Raw genomic sequence first — 18751 nt, forward strand, 5'->3', positions numbered from 1 at the left:
CTTCAGAGCAAACTACAGTACTACTGTTCATGATCTTCCAAATGGATCCACTAATTGCTATATGAAGGGCAAGTTCAGATGTGAATGACATATTTTAAGTGCCTGTATATTGGTGGAGAAAATTCCTGTGCCAGATATATAAACAGTTTTTTCTTGTGACTTATCTTCATATACATCATGACCTGTGCAAAAGATGGAAAATTCAGTAGTTTTTTCTTAAATGTTTAATTTAAATGTCAAAGATAGACAATTAGAGTGTTTTAGGGAGTAGTTACCAAAGCGTTAGAACTTTGCTCCCACTGGGGGTTCTCCTCCTAGTTTTGATCTCTTCCATCCCCCTTCTCTGGACCTTGCATCATGGCAATCCTTCTAGCCATCAAGAAGGGCTGGACACAACTCCCACCAGAGTTAGTACATGAAGCTCATGTGTCAGCACTTCTTCCACATGGAGGTGAGCAAAACTGTCTTTGCAATGTTTTCTACTGGCTGGGTTCTGAGCTCTGACCCCATGAAGAAATTGCACCAGGTCAGTTTTGTCATTAGCTTGAAGTGTTCACTTTTCTATATTCAGATTCTACTCATAAGCTACCACTATCCATGCAAGTTACTTGTGTCCCCACGCATTTCATTTTGTTCTATAAAATCTGTATCAGACTCCTTTCCCACCTCATCTTCCTCTGCATGCAGTTTGTTTTTCAGATGCACAATAGAAACCTGTCAGACTGCAATACCAGTAACATTTAAAGAAAAATTAGCCTCACAACCCACCCACTCCCAAATTGCACCATTCAAAAGTGACAGCGCCGTGCACTTTCAGTCAAGTGTATGCTGGCAGTCTTACCCAGGAACTGTCTTGTCTTTCTGTGCCACAATTAGTGTTGCCAATATGTTGGTCTAACTGAGCTCAATTCAGTTCTACATTTAAATAGTTGTGGAACATGTATCAAAGGTCTGTAAAAAGCTCCAGTTAATCCTATAGGTCTTTCAAATAAGATGTATGATACATTGCTAAACATGATTCTATACAAACAATTTATTAAAGGTTTGGTCTTCATGCAAGATGACTCTTGTGTTTCATAAGTAAATAGAACACTAAGTGCGCTCATTTAATAAAGCCAATGGAAAGGAGACCTCACTCTCTCTCGAACTTTTGTGTAGTAAGCTATTTTTAAATGGCTAGTTTAATAAAAAATTTTTTTAAAAGGCCTTTACTCTAAGATATAGATCTAGAGGCTCTTTAGAGGTCAAATGCTCTAAGTAGGTTCTTCCATAGAGATGTTTACAAAGCTGAGTTTTTTTGAATAGCCCTGGTTTCAGCTAGAATTGCAATGTGTGGACTAGACACTATCACAGTTTTCTAGACTCTGCTGGAGCAGATTTACAGCTGCAAGTATGAATAAACAAATATTTTAAAGATTTCATTTCCTACCCACATCTGAGCTGCTGCACAAAACAATCACTCTAAACATTAAAATTAGACATGGATTCAAATTAGAAGTGCTGAATTTCTTTGGAATGAGAGAGCCAATGGGAAATTGTCAGGTCAAAACCCAATTCAGTTTTGGTAGCAGGTCAGAATCCAGAAAGGGCATATTTTCCAGATGTCTCAAGGGGGTAGAAAACTGAAAGCCAGATCATCCTATGCAACTTCCATCATTCTGGGGCAAAAACTCAAACAGCTGAGATTTCAGCACCAAACTCTAAGCCCAGATCCAGATTTATCTCTCCAACAGCTATCTAAAGTATGAGAGGCCAGTGAGCTCTAGTTATGGCCATTTATCAATGAACTACCCTACAACTTATGTATGTGATATACCTGCTTTTGGAAACTAGCACTCAGATGGGGCATACCCCAAAGGAGGCAATGGCTGCGCACAAGGCAGGAGAGTGGGAATCAGGAGTCCCACGTTCATCACCACTTCTGAAAATGTTGTGCTGTGACAGTTGGGGCAAGCTACTGCCACCATTTTGTGCCTTGGTTTCCCCTGCCTACAAAATAGGGACTATAGAAATGCTGTGAGGCTTGTTGGCTCAGCACTAGGATTCTTGGAGCAAAGGCACTTGTCTCGTATCTCACTTATATCAGGCTGAATTTAGTATATAAGCTGGTGCAGCTCTCACTTAAGTGAAAGAATTTGCACCTTCTTATCCCAGGCTTAATAAGATTTATTGTATGTATTTATATATATATATATATATATATATACACACACACACATACAGACACAGAAATTCACCACCTTCTTTGTTGTGGGTGGGGGAAAAATGCATTTTATCAATGTATTTCAGTAAGGTGAGCCTTGCTAAATTCCACTTGGCCATTTGCCTGGACCAAATAACTACTTTTAACAGGTGAATAAAATATTTTGTTCTTCATCACCTGTTACAATAAGGTATGGGCTTTCATTCTTGGGCTGACAAATCTCCATGACAATTTCTGGAAGCCTAAAGCAAATCAAGGAGAACCTGTTTTCAGATGCAGCCCTACAACATGCACATGTCTAATTCAGGAGATGGGAGTGTGCCACTTCCCTGTAGCTATTCATTTAAAAGGGATGTCAGATAGTTCCTGACTGACCAGTTTAGACGTCACAACTGCATCTTCCCTGCACTTGCAGCCTGACCGCAGCGGACTCACAAGTGGAATAACAACCCTGTCACCATGGCAACATCACCAGACTGGGACAATGTAATATGCTGTAGCCTAGCAACTGGTGACGGGGCTGCTCAGCAGCTCTGGAAATGGCAAATAGACAGCGTAGAGTGAGATTGATCATCCCCCGGCAAAAGCTGGGATGACGCTGAGTCGAGTCCCCTCTCACCCCCGTAAAGCCTTGCTGCAGGCATCAGATGGGAAAACACCAACATTCCCCCACCCCAATGATGCTCAGTGGAGGGATGAGGATGGAAAACACCCCTACTACAATCAGCAAACACTAAACAATCCTCCCCTAGAACTTCATCCTATAAAATCTGCCGATCTCTCTCTCTCTCTCTCTCTCTCTCTCCTTTACCACAAAGCAGGGTGCAGCATTTTCCTAGTTGTTATCATACCTAGGGCTTATGAAAATAATAGCACCTTATAGCTGTAGTACCTTTCATCCTGAAACACTTCACCCAACCTCAATCCATATATGCAATACCCCTGAAATTCAGCCACAGCTGGGATGAAGGGAGTAGCTATCTGTGCACGCAGGCCAGCTACCCTCTGTTAAATTTGTTAAAATAATTTCTCCCCTCTGACATTAAGAGCTTTCCCCAAGTATATTTCAATGGCGTTAAAAGATGTGCCCGTAGGGGCTCCGAGAGAGGAAAATCACTTGTTGCTGACAAATAGGGAGGCAAGTGACATTTTGATTAAGAAAACTAGGACAAAACTGTAAATTTACATCAAGGGCCATGGGATCCTGAATGCCCAGAGTGAACAGACAGGCCCTCACTTTAAAGGTCTGAGCTGCAATTCATCTGATTGCAGTTTACTGAATTTGTTTAACCCTCGATTTTGAGGAAAATAATCTGACCCTCCTGGAATTCAAACTTGTGGTTACAAGCAATCTAGCTATTTCAAACTAGAGGTTTAGATAATGAAGCCATTCCCCCATGTAACCAGCAGCGAGCCTTTGTTAAGCACACCAATAGGGAGAGATCTACAGTGATCTTAAAGTGTCATTAAAGCAGTTTATAACCTTAAAACTTCTCTGCATCTCTCTCTGAACACTATTGCCTTTCTAGACAGACAACAAGTGCATGTTTCTTAGCATCCATCTATGGCACTGAATCAACTTCGTGCAGAGCTTTCCAGGGAAGAACACACAGCTGTGTGATGTCCCACATTTACAGCTTTAGTAGAGAAAAGTCCCAATAATCTGGTCATGATATGGTAAGAAGCTGGATTATTATCTTGGAGTCACTGCTATGGTGTTAATCAGAAGCCTTTCCTGGCACAGTGTATTCTGCAGAAAATTCCATGTGCACGGAATAAACAGGGTCCTGTAAATGATGTGGGGATTTTTAGCTATCGGGGAATGGTGGGGCAGCCAAACAGTCCCATACAATTCATGAAGGGCTTGAGCCAAAGCTCAATGAAGTCAATGGGAGTCTTTCGGTGGGCTTGGATCAGACCCTTTGACTTTTACAATCTTACTCTCGGCCCCATGTCTAGGCAGACATGTGTCCCCTATTACTTATGCAGTATATCAGAACAAGACTTATCACGATGCACTGACTCAGGTCAGGTGACCTTCAGGCTCTGAACCCAACTTTGCATCACTTTAATTAATTAATTAATGGAGATATCCTATCGCCTAGAACTGGAAGGGACCTTGAAAAGTCATCGAGTCCAGCCCCCTGCCTTCACTAGCAGGACCAAGTACTGATTTTGCCCCAGATCCCTAAGTGGCCCTCTCAAGGATTGAACTCACAACCCTGGGTTTAGCAGGCCAATGCTCAAACCACAGGCAATGTATACCTGTAGATCAGAGTTGGGCAAACTTTTTGGCCCAACGGCCACATCTGCATATGGAAATTGTATGGTGGGCCATGAATGCTCACAAAACTGGGGGTTGGGGTGCGGAAGGGGGTGAGGACTCTGGCTGGGGGGTGAGGGCTCTGGGGTGGGGCCAGAAATGAGTTCAGGGTGCAGGTGGGGGCTCTGGGCTGGGGCAAGGGGTTGGGGTGGTGAGGGCTCCAGCTGGGGGTGCGGGCTCTGGGGGTGGAGCTAGGGATGAGAGGTTGGGGGTGCAGGAGGGTGCTCTGGACTGGGACCAAGGGGTTTGGGGGTGGGAGAGGGATCAGGGCTAGGGCAGGAGGCTGGGGTGTAGCACGGGGTCAGGGGTGCAGACTGCAGGTGATGCTTATCTCAATCAGCTCCCAGAAGGAGTGGCATGTCCCTGTCCCCCCACCCCCTGGCTCCTAGGCGGAGGCGAGGCCAGGCAGCTCTGCGCGCTGCCCTGTCCACAGGCACTGCCCCTGCAGCTCCCATTGGCCATGATTCCCAGCCAATGGGAACTGCGGGGGTGGCACTTGGGATGGGAACAGTATGTGGCGCCCCTTGGCTGCCCCTACGCATAGGAGATGGAGTGGCGAAATATCACTGCTTCTGGGAGCCACACGGAGCGGGGCAAGCCCCTGACCCCACTCCCTGGCTGCAGCTCGAGGGCCAGATTAAAACATCTGGAGGGCCGGATGTGGTCCCCATGCCGTAGTTTGCCCACCCTTGCTGTCGAGCCTCCTGTGTGAAGATTCAATACAAAAGCTTCAGTAGCAGGCAGCTGATTGCTGCTTCATTAAAACAATTCTAGCCACAACAAAATTAAAACAGTACTTTAAAAAACAAATCAGTGATTAACTTGCAAGCCCCAGGATGCAGAACTGGTAATTCACAGGAAGATCCTTCCAGGGCTGAGGAAGTTTGCTCTCCTGTTTTCAAAAATCTGTGCTAGTCTGAGCTGACTTAGTAACAGAGGGTAGGTGCAGGGGTGGCTCTAGGCACCAGCAAAACAAGCTGGTGCCTAGGGCGGCCAAATCTAGGGGGCGGCAGGCTGCGCCAGCGGACCTGCCGCAGTCATGCCTGCGGGAGGTCCACCGGAGCCCCGGGACGACCGGACCTGCCGCAGGCATGACTGCGGAGAGAGCGCTCGTCCCGCGGCTCGGCTGGACCTCCCGCAGGCATGACTGCGGCAGCTCAAGCGGAGCCGCGGGATCCGCGAACCGTCCGCAGCCGCGGGGGGTCCAGCCGGGCCACGCGGGACCAGCGGACCCTCTGCAGTCATGCCCGCGGGAGGTCCGCTGCTCCCGTGGCTCCGGGGCGCCTCCCGCGCATGACTGCTTGGGGCGGCCAAAACTGTAGAGCCGTCCCTGGGTAGGTGCCACATCTCCCAGAGACCTAAGAGGCTTCTATTAAACATATGTTTATAGAATAAGTTATTAGAATGCTATAGACCAAATTCATTCCTGGTGTAATGTCACTACAACTTAATGGAATTACACCAGGGATGTATTTGGCCCAACCTGTTTCCCCTAATAATTAGCCACAATGCCAGAGCTGGAAATGCACTCTGCAAAGCCAACTTATTATGTATATGTGAACCTAGATAAATTACCTGCCAGAACCAATAGAAACATTTAAAAAACCCTTCAGCTTACTAACTGCAAACAGAAAACTCCACGCTGCTCTGAGTAGGGCAAGGGTAGCCAGAAAAGGTACTCAATAGAAGTGGTTGAGAGAGGATATTATCTGGCCTGCAACTCTGGAATAAAAGCATTTCGCTCCAAGCAAAGGAAGGCAAAAGGCAAGAAGAGACCTTCACTTCTACTCAGAGGTGAAAGTGGGCTGGTACGGGCCAGTACAGCGTACCCAGAAGAAGTGGCCGCTGGTACGGGCCCATACACAGCCAACGTTAAAAAGCTGCCACGGCAGAGCTTTAACACCACTGCCCCTTTTTGCTCCCCCTTCCCCCCAGTGCCGCCGGGAAGGGGGGGCAAAAGGGGCAGCTGCCCAAGGGCCCCGCAATTTAAAAGGGCCTGGGATTCCTGGCTGCCGCTGTCACTACCATGGTAGCGGCCTGAGCCCTGGGCCCTTTAAATCGCAGCCAGAGCCCCGGGCGGTGCAGGACAGGCAGCACTGGCTGTGGGAGGCTGACCCCCAGCCCCGCCCCTTCTGCCAGAGGCCTGGAGACTTTTACTTTTAAGTTACTTTCACCCCTGCTTCCACTCCTATGAAGCTTCCATCTCTTAATACAGAATCTGAAGAGGAAAACACCCATTTAAAAATTGAGACAGATTAGTCACCGAAAGGATGGCATGTGGCTAGTAACTAAAACCTGCGCTGGAGACTTGTACTTGAAGCTGATCTTCCCCAAGTTTTTTTCTCTCTACGCTAGAGGGATTGATTGAAATAGCTCATTCATTATAACACCATGTCAGCAGCAAATGTTGTCAGAATATAAAATCTACAGTGACTCTACTGAAGAACTATCCTAGAGGGAAACCAAGGCAACCTAAGACTTCACTTTCTCTAAACACTGTATTCCAGGAACACAAGAGAATACACACTTCTTCCTGCCCCAGAGAACAGATTTTCATTGCAAAAACTACTGGAGCTTGATGTTGTTAAATTACTTCTTAATGCTCCATGTACTGTAAAAGAAGCTTAACTTAAACTGGGAATGATACAGCCTCATCCAAACTGTAGATGCAGCCTCATCCAAACTGTAGGCTTCAGCAGTCCATTGCTTGGTAGCTGGAAGTATGTGGGAAAGCCATCTGGAAAAACCTATTTCAGAAACAACACAAAGATTCCTTCAATCACTTCCTGACAGCTAATACTTTCTCTCATTCTAAGTAGAAGGTCCTTATTATTTATATTACAGAAGCAATTACAGGCCTGAACAGAGATCGGGGTCTCTGTTATTTGCTTTAGCTACACATAGGAAGAGCCAGTCCCTGCTCCAGAAAGCCTACAGTCTAAATAGACAAGATAGGAAGTGTAGGAGAAAGGGAGCATTATCCCCATTTCACAGATGGGGAACTGAGATAGGTTAAGCACCTTGCCCAAGATCACAGAGAGAACGTGTGGTGGACCTGAACTTGGATGTAATGAGCCTGTGCCTTAACCACAGGACCATCCTTTGTCTCCTATACATCATACTTAAACAAACAAATATTATAATGAATTTCTAAGTTATATTGATGCATACCTCTCCCCTGCATTTAGGCAGAATCAGAACTAATCAACTATGTGTCAGACATTTTACTGCTAACCGATATTCTCCTTTACCTCATGTTGGGGCCTGTACTAGATGTCTTACAATAATACTTTGTATGTTGAATTAATCCAACACACAACTGAGATTTTAATCACAAATCAGGAAATTCAGAGGTACGGTTGTTGTGGAGACCTTAAACTTTCACTTTTTTAATGTATCACAATAGTCTTTCATTATGATCTCAATACTGCTTACCTAAGTTCTCCATGAATTTCAAAAGGATACAATATTCTGTTTCCATTTCCCATTTTAAGCTGCTGAGTAGTGTTGCTCTGTTTTGTTACAAACAGCTACTGCATCCCCCAAGGAGCTGCATTTCAAGGGTAGGTTAAGTGCCCGTAATATAATAATATTAACTGTTATTAGTAGAACTATACACACCTATACTACTTTCTCATCTGAATATCTCAAATCACTTTACAAACATTAATTTATCCTCTCGTCACCCCTGTGAGGAAAGAAAATATCTTTAGTTTTACAGATGCGGGAAAACTGATGTACAGAGAGCTAAAGTCTACAGCAAAACTACGAACAGATCGTCTGACTTGCAGTCCTGTGTTTTAGCCACAAGACCATCTTGCTTATGTCCTTTAGCTACTCCAGAGCCAGTGTAGGGCTCTGTTAATGTTGAAAGCTAGGGCTAAAAAGCAATACAAAGTAATGTAATGCTTTGGCAACAAGATGCTATTTAGTAAATGACATATATAATCTTTCATCCCTATATCTTTAGATACACATAAAATATGTACCATTTTGTATTGCAATGCAAGATTTTATTTTATTATCTTCTAATTAAAGACCCTAATGGGACAGAAATATTCAAGGGGGCAGAGTTAAGGCAGCTGTGGAAAACTTTGCTCTGAATTATTATGCAATTAAAGCTTCCACCTTATTGTTGCATTAACATTATTGCATATGAATCTCTTTTGGAAGAAGAAATTATTAAAACACACAGAATAAAAAGGCATGTGAAAACCTACAACCAGCACTACAGTAAGCCTTTATATAGTACCTGCGCTCAAGATCGCAAAAGACACACCTTTTCCTAGAATCTTTTTTCACTGGATGTCTTCCAGTTGACCAGACCTAAGCTTGCTTAGCTCATGAGAGTCCCAGCACCATGGCTGCTGCAGGCTAGTGTTTTTTTGGTTTTTTTTTGTTATATTCACTGAAAGCCTAGGAAATAACATGAACAGGAATCAAACCCAGGTCACTCACATAACACTGCAAAGCAATTCTACCAGGTCAGATATCACATATATATCTTCAGAATAAGATAAGGGATCATTAAGCGCAACAGTTAGATTACAGAGGAACAACAAATGTAGAACACTAAGCATTCTTAGGTAGTCACTCATCCATATACTAATCAGGCTTAGATTAAAAAACAAAAATTGGATAACGAGCAACAATCTGATTTCAGGCTATTAGACCCTGGCACTTCAACTGCGATTTACCAAGATTCCCATGGCTTCATCCCAGTAAGAACTTATAACAAAAGATGATGATATAAGATGTATATTAAATGTCAGGAAGTGTTGCACAGGTGCCAAACTGAAATGCTGAGAACTACATTGCTTACTAGTATCTGAAGTTCACCCAATAAGTTCTCTCCATAAATCCACACTCTTTATCTCTAAGAAGGGGGCTGATTGTCACTGCATATGTGACGTTCAGCACCAAGACTGACATTCTAAAGAGATGAGTGGCCCCTCCTCTTCCAGTGTCTTTGTGGGACACACAGGTTCTGTAGAAATGGGTTAGGAGGGACACCGAGCATAGATCTCTGGAAGTAGCAGGGATTTAAAGGAGCAAAAAGACCAGTTAGGACTTGGATGGTGGTGGAACACTGTGACTCTTTAGAAAAGGAACTGCCATATGCCATGTTTGTACAGTGCAATGGGGCCCCGACTTAGTGGAGGCTCTAGGTGTTCCTACACTATAGACACTATACAATTATAATCCTGTGTGGCCCAAAGCCCAAGGAAAAGGTTTGTCCTTTCTTGAATTGTCTTTCAGCTTGTTATGATGCCTGCAAGCTACAATCCTTTATGTAATTGTCTTAATGACTGGCCGTGAAAAGAGCATGGCAGTGGAAAGTGGTCCTGAAGCTGTCAGAAATCTGACTGGGATTAAGTTCACAGCCTGACTCATGTGAAGTCCTAAGCCTCTACCCCCTGCAATATCAAACCTAATCTCCAGAATGTCTCTCTAGTCCTAGATGAAGATCTCAGCCATGGATTCATCTCTCTCCTTGACAGAATTGTCAGTGTATGCTACAAAGAGCAGATTCTAGATAGCCCTATCACTGTGGTATGAGAGTACTTCACAAACATTAATGAATTTCTCCTCTACACCCAAGGAGCTAGGAAAGGATTATTATACCAATTAAAAAGAAAAACCACAGATGGGGAAATAAAACATTAAGTGACTTGCCCAATGCCACACACATAATCTGTGGCAGGGCTAGGAACAAACCCCATAATTTCCCATGTTGCAATCCAATGCCTTAACCACAAGATAATATTTTCTCTCATACAGAGACCTTGCAGAAGCTACATATGCAAAAAGACACAGTAAATGCACAGCTGCAGCCAGAGCCCCTGTGTCCAGCTACTGATATTCTCCGGGTGCCAGCACTGTGGCTCAGGTCTTATTTTTCCCTTCACCAACTACTGTGTTCCTATCAGCTCTAGACAAGGAAATCCTGGCCCAAGCCAACACTTTGAGCTGCTGCTTCCCTACTGACCCCAGTTCTGGATCTTTAGCCTGAATCTACACAGTGCACTGTGCTGCTCCAAGTACTGCACTTGATATGCTGGAGTAATTTACCACATTCACATGAGACATTCTTGCAAGGGTACTACCATACAGACTGTTAGATTTCTGTTGATTCTCTGGGAGTACCATGGAATAAAGGAGGACAAAAGATACAGATTCTTAATGTTCTAAGACAGGTTAGTTGTTGGGCTTGACAACCCTTAATCATCCTTCTTTAAATTATTGAAGGTATGCATTCAATCTAGAAAAAATTCTCATCCCAGTTTTCAATTTTCAATCCTCCTTCATGCAGTGGGCCAAATTATGCCTTTAGTAAAAATCATGCAACCCCAAAGATGTTAGTAGGGTTTTGTATGTTTACCCATGGACAGAATTTGCCTCAGTGAGTGCATGATCTCGGGGTGACCAATTCTGCCCTCAGTTCTAACAGTATAGATACCATTTAGCTCAATAACTGTCACACCTGGATAACTAGAGGCAGAATTGGGCCTTTGGTGTCATCATTAAATTGACAGTAGATTAGTCTTGCCCTACATATAGTAAAATATTAATGACACTTCAAGCTGATAGCTGTTTAGAAGTCTGATTTAAGTTCCTGGAGAGGAAAAGAGAAGTTGGATGAAAAATATCCATAAAATAAATAGAAAACAGCCTTGACTCCACAACTAACAATATGTGATTGTGTTGTGGATCACCTGGAAGAGCCCATTTTCAGGGTATGAAGTACAGTTTAAGGACAGTACATCTTGTTAGGGGCACTGATTTAGTTTGACCAGAGACATGGAATAGATTTTTTTTTTAAGGGAAGGGTCTCACTCATTTGTGTAAAAGGTTGATTACAGAAGAGTTCAAGACTTTTCCGAATGACAGAGTTGACTAACGACGGGGGGACTTCCACCTCCCCTGCCCCTGTCCCTGCTAGAAGGCCTCACCTTGCTGAGCTGATCCAAGAGTCTTTGGTTCTGTTCAGATAGTTCCTGGACGGCTCGTGTTTTCTCTCGATCTGCTTCACGAAGGTGAACCTGCTGCTTCTCCAACTCATCCTGCAGCTGTTTCACATCGCTCTCCAACTCGGACACCCTTCCTTCCCATTCCCCTTCTCTGTTCTCAAACCGTCGCCTTAATTCGTGTTTCTCTTGCTCTAGATGCTAGGTAATAGAAAGAAAGAAAAAGATTATGAAAGCAGAAAAAAACCCAAAGGATGCTGCATGTTCCTACCAGATTCCCCATTCCCAGATATCCCTCCTGTTTTCATCAGCGCCTCCCTGTATGTTCATGCAGCAAACACAATTCAAGAATTTGCTACTTCTATATGACTTGCAAATCTATATTAGAGTCAAGAAACGGGTAGTGAAATCTCTCCCTATTCCAATAATAAATCTGTCCATGTGCTTTGTAGATAAATGGAGGAAGTAAAAAATGCCAAATTTTGTTTTGAGTACAAAGAAACAGCAAAGCAGACTCTGAATGTCAATAAGCAGAAAATTTAGGTCACACAGACCAATTAATAATTTAGACAAACATGAGTCAACTCAAACAATTTTTTGGGGGGTCAATCTAGTACCATCCTGGCATTCTTGTTCTGCTCTCACAATCAGAGATCTTTAAAACCAGTTCTGTGGTGCTTTAGGCACCCTGCAGTAAAATATGCTTCTTGTCAAGTGGCTCTTTCTGTCCTAAATGGGTACATAGTATTACTGCATGCTGTAAAACAACTATTGTTTTCCACACCAAAGGGGGTGAGGGGGATGTATCCGTGACTGGTGAAGTGACTTCTGTACCTAATATATGTATGCATATATTTAGAACCAGATTTTCAGAAATTGACTTTAGATTTGCAAGCACAATTTTGCATCCACAATAATTGTTTGTAAAAATCAGGTAGTTAGAAGTCTATTATAATTTGCATGTTTTGCAGGGCCAGTTAACTGAAGGTCTAAAAATGGAGGCTCGGCTAAAGTAGAGCTGAAAATTAGGTCAATCTCCTTCCATAGTATACCCTTTTGCAGAAAAATCCAGGAGGGCTAAAGTTGCTTGGAAAACTCAAGTTCACAGTGTTTCTGGGGTAACAGAGGCCACATTTGCTTGCCAGCAGACTGGTTCACAGAGTGAAGCCCTTTCCTGTTGATGCTCCAAGATTCTTGGGGAAATCTTGGGTATCCTGAAGAGTGACAGCCTCTTCTTGCTACTCTCTGGGTCCCTTTGTCCCATATGGCAAGCTGGCTCCATCAGAAGCCATGCTGCCAATGCCTCTTCTCCTGAATGTGGTCCTCCTTTCAAGAAAATGTGACAGCATGGGACAAGAGGCCACTGGGATTAGTACAGACAGCAATTCCCCATTTTAACCAGGACACAATCCCACAGTGAACAGGTCACTATCTCCCCTCCCTTCATGTCCATAAACCTATGGGGAGAAAAATCATACAGTATTTATGTGGAGTGGCTTCTTTGGTGTCTTTAATTCTTTAATTATCTGTACCGTGTTAGCACCTGAGTCTCAGTCATGGATCGACCCCCATTATGCCAGGAACTGTACATCCGAATAAAGAAAGACAGTCCCTGCTCTGAAGACTGCCATCTCGATTTTAGAAAAATCTCACGAGGAAACGTGTTTCCTACTATTTTAACGATGCTACAGTTCCTGCAGTCTATGGGATATATTCTAATTTTAGCAGGTGAGGGGGAGTTATGCATGTATATACCCACACATCAAGCCAAAAATATCCTCCTTTATAGTTCAATATCTCATTCATTGCTAAGCACTGTTCAGAAGGATATGGGTGTGTGTGTTGTGGATAGAAGACTGAACCTTAGCATGGTGAGTATAAGCAGTGCAAACAGATTACAATCAACATTCTCAGGTGTATAAAGAAAGCTATTGAACATAATTCAGAAGCAAACTGTAAGCCTATATACAGGACCAAAATGACTATTTTAAAATATTGTGCTGATTTACTACAAAAAGATTAAATAGATGGAAGAGGTGTACAGCCAATGGGAATCATTGATTCGGGGAATGTAGTTATCAGGAAGACCAAATAGCTCTAGCCTAGTTGTCTGGTGAAGGAGATACAACAAAAGGTATTGTGGGAAACCACTGCAGAGTCAAAAGAGTGGAATCCACCAAGATGGGCTGACTAGATTTGTTTTGTCTCTACCATTTTTTTTTTCATTTTTACAATTTTTTTTGTCTCAATAACAGACTCTTCCTATAATCAATCCTTCCCCAAACCTGGAGTCCTGTAAGTTGGATGGAGATCTCTAGTGCATTTCCATGCTATTTAGTACTGACTGGAGTGAAAGAACAGACTGTTCTACTTGATATTTCATTTCTAGCATTTATTTCTACTCAGAACTGAATTCTATTCTATTCTGAAAGGTGTGCTTCCTCATCCAATTAACTGAGTTGGGTCTGTCCTGACTTAAAAAGGCAGGAGCAAGTGGGGGTTGCCTTGTTGACAATGAGAAGCTGCACTGCAAAATGCTGGAGAAAGGACACAGAATAGGAACAGAGGCATTAATTGTTTTAACCCTTTGCAGAGGATAACAATGAGATTCAGAGAGCATCCCAACTATAAGATCTGGATTCCATATCTGGAAATGAATGTAAACTCTGACTCAGCACTGAGAGGTCTCTGTCAAAGTAGGTGTGCTTGGTACCAAATGCAGAACCTTAGTAACCAGGCCATCAAACACACAGAGAACACTTTTGGAGATAACAAAGAGCTAACTGTGCATTGTGTGTGTGTTTTCAGAGGAAAACAAACGTATGAATCTGCAAAGAATCAAGAGAGAAAGCGCATATAGATTTATAGCTGTTTTGGTGACTCCAGAAGAGCAGATCAGTACATTGTTAGGTGGGAAGTGGATACACTGGAAAAACTGCACTGAATTCTCAGCATTAGCTCTGAACAGTTAACTTGGGAGGAAAGGAGGAAATGTTTCTTGAAACTTGCTATTTAAAGCAGTAAATCTGAGTGACACTGTAACTAGGGTGATCTCAGCTAACAGCTCAGTTTCAAAAAGCAGCAATAATAAATTCTACAAAGAGAGAGAGAAAATGCAATATAGGGAAATGGATAAAATAAGCATGATCTTTTCCTTTCCCTGCCCCCCAGTCTGCTCCTGCTCCCATTGAAGTGAATGGAAGTTTTTCAATAGACTAACTTTTAGCTTGATGAACACAGGATTATCAATGTTTTTTGCAGTATTGTGTAGCCATGTTGGTCCCAGGATATGACAGAGTCAAGATATTATCTCAAAATACCATGTCTCTTAGGTTAAAGCAAAAGCAAATCTAACTATTAATGCACTGGGAGTGAAAAGGGCTAAATATTAAAAACATGTACGTGGGGGAACATTAAACTAATAAATAGTGTAATTAAACAACATTTTGAACAAATGTCACCTTCACTACTGTTGCTATCAGAAGAGTAAAATTACTGAGAAGTTTTACTATGGAGATAAAGTTATTGGCTATAGTAAAGTATAGGGTTTAATAACAAAAAGACAGATATCCCTTTAGGATGAAAAAGCTCACAGAACAAAGAACTTTGGTACTTACAGTAAATTCACAAATCCTCTTGAATTTGCAAAGATATATGACTCCACAAGGAAGATAGGAATATACTGAAGTGTACACACAGGGTCAGTGTTGGGTAATGGTTTCAAATTAGAATGTTAATCTGTCACTGTTCAAACTAGCTCTAAAATGGTGTTCCCTGGGTTTAGTATTTTCAACAATATTCACTGGTGGAATTAGAAACTTCTAGTGTAAATCTCTAAGCAAAGAACTGGTGTAACAGTAATACTTTATATAGTTGTGTAATAGAATATGTCCAAGAGAAGCTGCCTGTACAAGCCCTTTCATTTATAATCACTCCATTTCAACCTAAAAATCAATACATAGCTCAATCCACTGAGTTCCTAGCAAACAGCTTTTCCCAGCTATTTATAGGTATTTTCAAAGCAGACAGTTCACAGACACATTTAACATTAAGGTTATCTGCTGGCATACATTATCCATAACAGCCAATTGCTAAGGCACAAAGATTATGTACACAGTACCTTCTACTTTAAGTTTCAATTCTGAAGTATTCCTGAATCTAGACTTAAAAAAAAAGTGTGTGTGTCCACAGTTAAAATGTACCTACTGTTCTACCTACTTATGCAGGGTCAGCACCTACTTCACAGACCTTTCAGCACATTATGTTGTAGTCTGATTTAGTACAAATTATTCAAAGTTCTACACAGTAAACAAAACTGAAAAAGAGGAATATTTTCCCTGTATTGCATCATTAATTTTTTCCCAAATAGGTTTTTTCCTGTCATCAGCCTGGGGGATTTTCAGTTGATGCCTTGTTGAAGGCCTTTCCAGGTCTGTCTTGGGTTCTCCCTTTATAATAACCATGTGCCTCATCTCCAGTAAACATGAGAAAGGAAGGTACCTGTATTATGAATTACTATTTTCTAGAAGACCAACCACACCAGAGAAATGTTTTAAAGACAGTGGGTGAGCATAATTTGTAACTGAAATGCCTTCATGCAGTTCCAGATGTTCCAGTAGATTATCCAGGTGTCCAATTATATACAGGTTATACAAAACCACTATGAAATTAACCTCAGATGATTTCATTTCCATTAACTATAGTTCCCATGGCAGGTTCTGGTAGGTCTGCAGATAGATTTTTGCAATGTTGTATAACTTATCTTTGGGCAATCAAAGGTTTTCATGGTTCCTCCCATCCTCCATAGCCCTAAGACAGGAGGTCAAGGCAAGAGCATCTCTAGGTTTCAATATAGAAATCTTCTTTTAGCACATTACACAACAAAGTAAATTAGATAAAAAGGACTTGTGCCTGAAACCTACAAACAAGTCCCCAAAGTTACCTTGAAAGGAAAAGTAATTTGGGTGAAGATGGAAAAGGGGGGATGTTCTTTACTTGTGCCTTTAGAGTACAATGCTCTAGCAGTGCCCCTGAACTTAGCATTGCCAGCTTGTGGCCACTGAGCAGCTGAGACACACAAACAACTTGCTGCGAAGAAAGGCCTCCTCCATGCTTTCTAAGGGAGCTCAAGTCTTCCTGCTCCTCCCGCTGTCTCTCTCTCTAGTCCTTGGAGCCGGGGTGCTTCCCACCCCGAATGCCAATGCATCTCCTTCCTTTCACCAGCCGGGGCCTGCAACTTAGGTGAAACGCTCGTCGTTATCCCTGGAGCCCAGGTTTCTCTCACCCCTCCCGTTTCCTCTTATAGCGTCCCTCAAGGGCAGGTTTCCAGAACCAAGTTCTCACTTGCTCCCACCTACACTGTCACTGGAGACTAGGGCTTCTCGCCCCACCCGGCACGCGGTTCCGAGGCTCACATCTTCGCCCCCCCAGTAAGTGAGGCTGGAGTCACCCAGCCCAGCCCACCCCACTGCTTGCCCCTGGAGCGCAGCTCGCCACCTACCCCGCCTTGTCCCGTGTGCGAGTGTCCCTGAGGCCGGCTCCTCCCCTAGCCTAGCCCGTCTAGCGGCCAGCCCCAGCCCCTCACCTCCAGCTTGTCGGTGAGCTCCTGGTGCATCCGCTCGTACTGCCGGCTGATGTCCTGGTTCCTCTCCAGCAGCGCTTTCCCCAGCCGGGCGGCCAGCACCAGGTCCTTCTCCTTCTGCCTGATCAGCGAGAGCAGCTCGGGCTGCTGCCCGGCCGGGGCAGGCCCCGCGTCCTGCTCCCCGGCTTGCTGCTGCCGCTGCTCCCCGGCGGCGGCCAGGAGAGCCAGCTCCTCCTCCAGCGCCAGCTCCAGCTCCCCCGGGCCGCCCTGGAGCGGAGCTAAGGCGGCCGCGGCGGCTGCGGGGCTCCGGGCGGCTCCTGCTCCCGCCGCCCCCTGCAGCTCCATGCAGCAGGCGCTGTCCAGCTCCGCTGGTGCTGAAGCGGCGCCCGCCAAGCCCAGGCAGTAAGCGGCCATGGCCCGCCCCTCGTGCGCTCCAGGCTGCGGGGGCAGGCGAGCCCGGCCCCCGCCGCTGGGGCTGCCTCTGCCCCTTCTCCTCCCGCACGCTGGGCTGCGCCAGGAGCCTGCCCCGCGCTCCGTGCCCGCGCCGAGCCGCCGCCGCGCGCGCCGCCTCCCGGGAGGACGCGGGGAGCCGCCTTAGCCGCCCTGTTGCCGGAGCCGGGCTGTCTCAGCGCGCGCGGGCGCCCCGCTGCTGCCGCCGGGCGCGGTCCGCAGCGCCGCTGCCCGCGCCCCATCTCCGCCGCGGCGCCTGCAAAACATCGCGCTGCAGCAGCGGCTGCAGGAGCCTCGCGAAGCCGGCGGCGCGGCCACCCCCCTCCCAACCCCGAGCCCTGACGACAGCAAACACCTGTTCTCCGAGGGGCTCTGATTCGCCGAGCCGGGTAGCTCCATAGGCCGGCACCCAGGTGCTGCCCTGATTAACCCCTGCGTGCCCCGAGCCTCGCCGCACTGCCCAGAACATTCCCTCCCCCAGACACACGCAGGCGCCGGGGCCCCTTCCAGACAACCCACCTTGGACTAACACCCAGGCACAGGCTGCTCTCGGGGTGGGGCCGGAGTACTCGGCCCTTACCCTGTCTATGGTGCGGCAGGTCTTCTCCAGCCAGCCCATAACGAACAGCACAGCCCTAGGATGGGGTCCCCTAGCGCCCCTCGCAGTGCCCGGGGCTGTGCTGTCTCAGTGCAGGGCCTTCAGCTGCGGAATGCCTAGGAGAAGAGGTGAGGCTGAGTCTAAACCTGCCCCTTCATACTACGTAGGAAACTATTTGTGAGCAAAAACAGACAAAAGCAAAGAGTTCAAGCCAGCCCAAGGCAAACCTTACTGACGGTATTTGCCATCTAAGATGACAGGTGCCCTCAAAATTACCTCAAATTAGTCTTTAAAATGCCTTACAGATATTTCTTTATAATAATGCCACTCACTTTAACGGGGGTAACATCTTCAAAGCACTTTACCGATGTTACCTAATCCTAATACTCAGCACTTATATAGCAGCTTCCATCTGAGGACTCAAGCTCTATATTACCATTAGTAAATTAAACCTCACAGGCCCCCTGCCATAAATGTTATCCCCATTTTACAGACGATGAAACAGGCAGAAAGCATGTAATTTACTTGCCCAAAACTACACAGCAAGTCTAAAGCTGAGTCAAAATTCCCTCTCGAGGAGTTCTTCACTCCCAGGCTTGCTCTACCACCACTACTTCTGTTGTTATAA

At 44.9% G+C, this 18751-nt stretch overlaps 1 protein-coding gene across 4 annotated transcripts in view; it reads right to left on the reverse strand.

The window, feature by feature from the left end:
- Window positions 1–17555, reverse strand: part of BICDL1 (BICD family like cargo adaptor 1) — a 71243-nt gene extending 53688 nt beyond the window's left edge. For all 4 annotated transcript variants that reach the window (XR_005589721.1, XM_039505794.1, XM_039505793.1 and 1 more), the window contains exons 1-2: window positions 17079–17555; window positions 11480–11695 (exon numbers count right to left, since the gene is read on the reverse strand). Coding sequence is in view for 3 of the 4 variants with exons in the window: in XM_039505794.1 (XP_039361728.1) it covers window positions 11480–11695; window positions 17079–17489 (627 nt within the window). In the remaining variant the exon portion in view is untranslated. The remainder of the gene's footprint in view (window positions 1–11479; window positions 11696–17078) is intronic.
- Window positions 17556–18751: the final 1196 nt, after the last annotated feature.

Source organism: Mauremys reevesii, linkage group 18 (assembly GCF_016161935.1).
Source record: "Mauremys reevesii isolate NIE-2019 linkage group 18, ASM1616193v1, whole genome shotgun sequence".
Taxonomy (NCBI): Eukaryota; Metazoa; Chordata; order Testudines; family Geoemydidae; genus Mauremys; species Mauremys reevesii.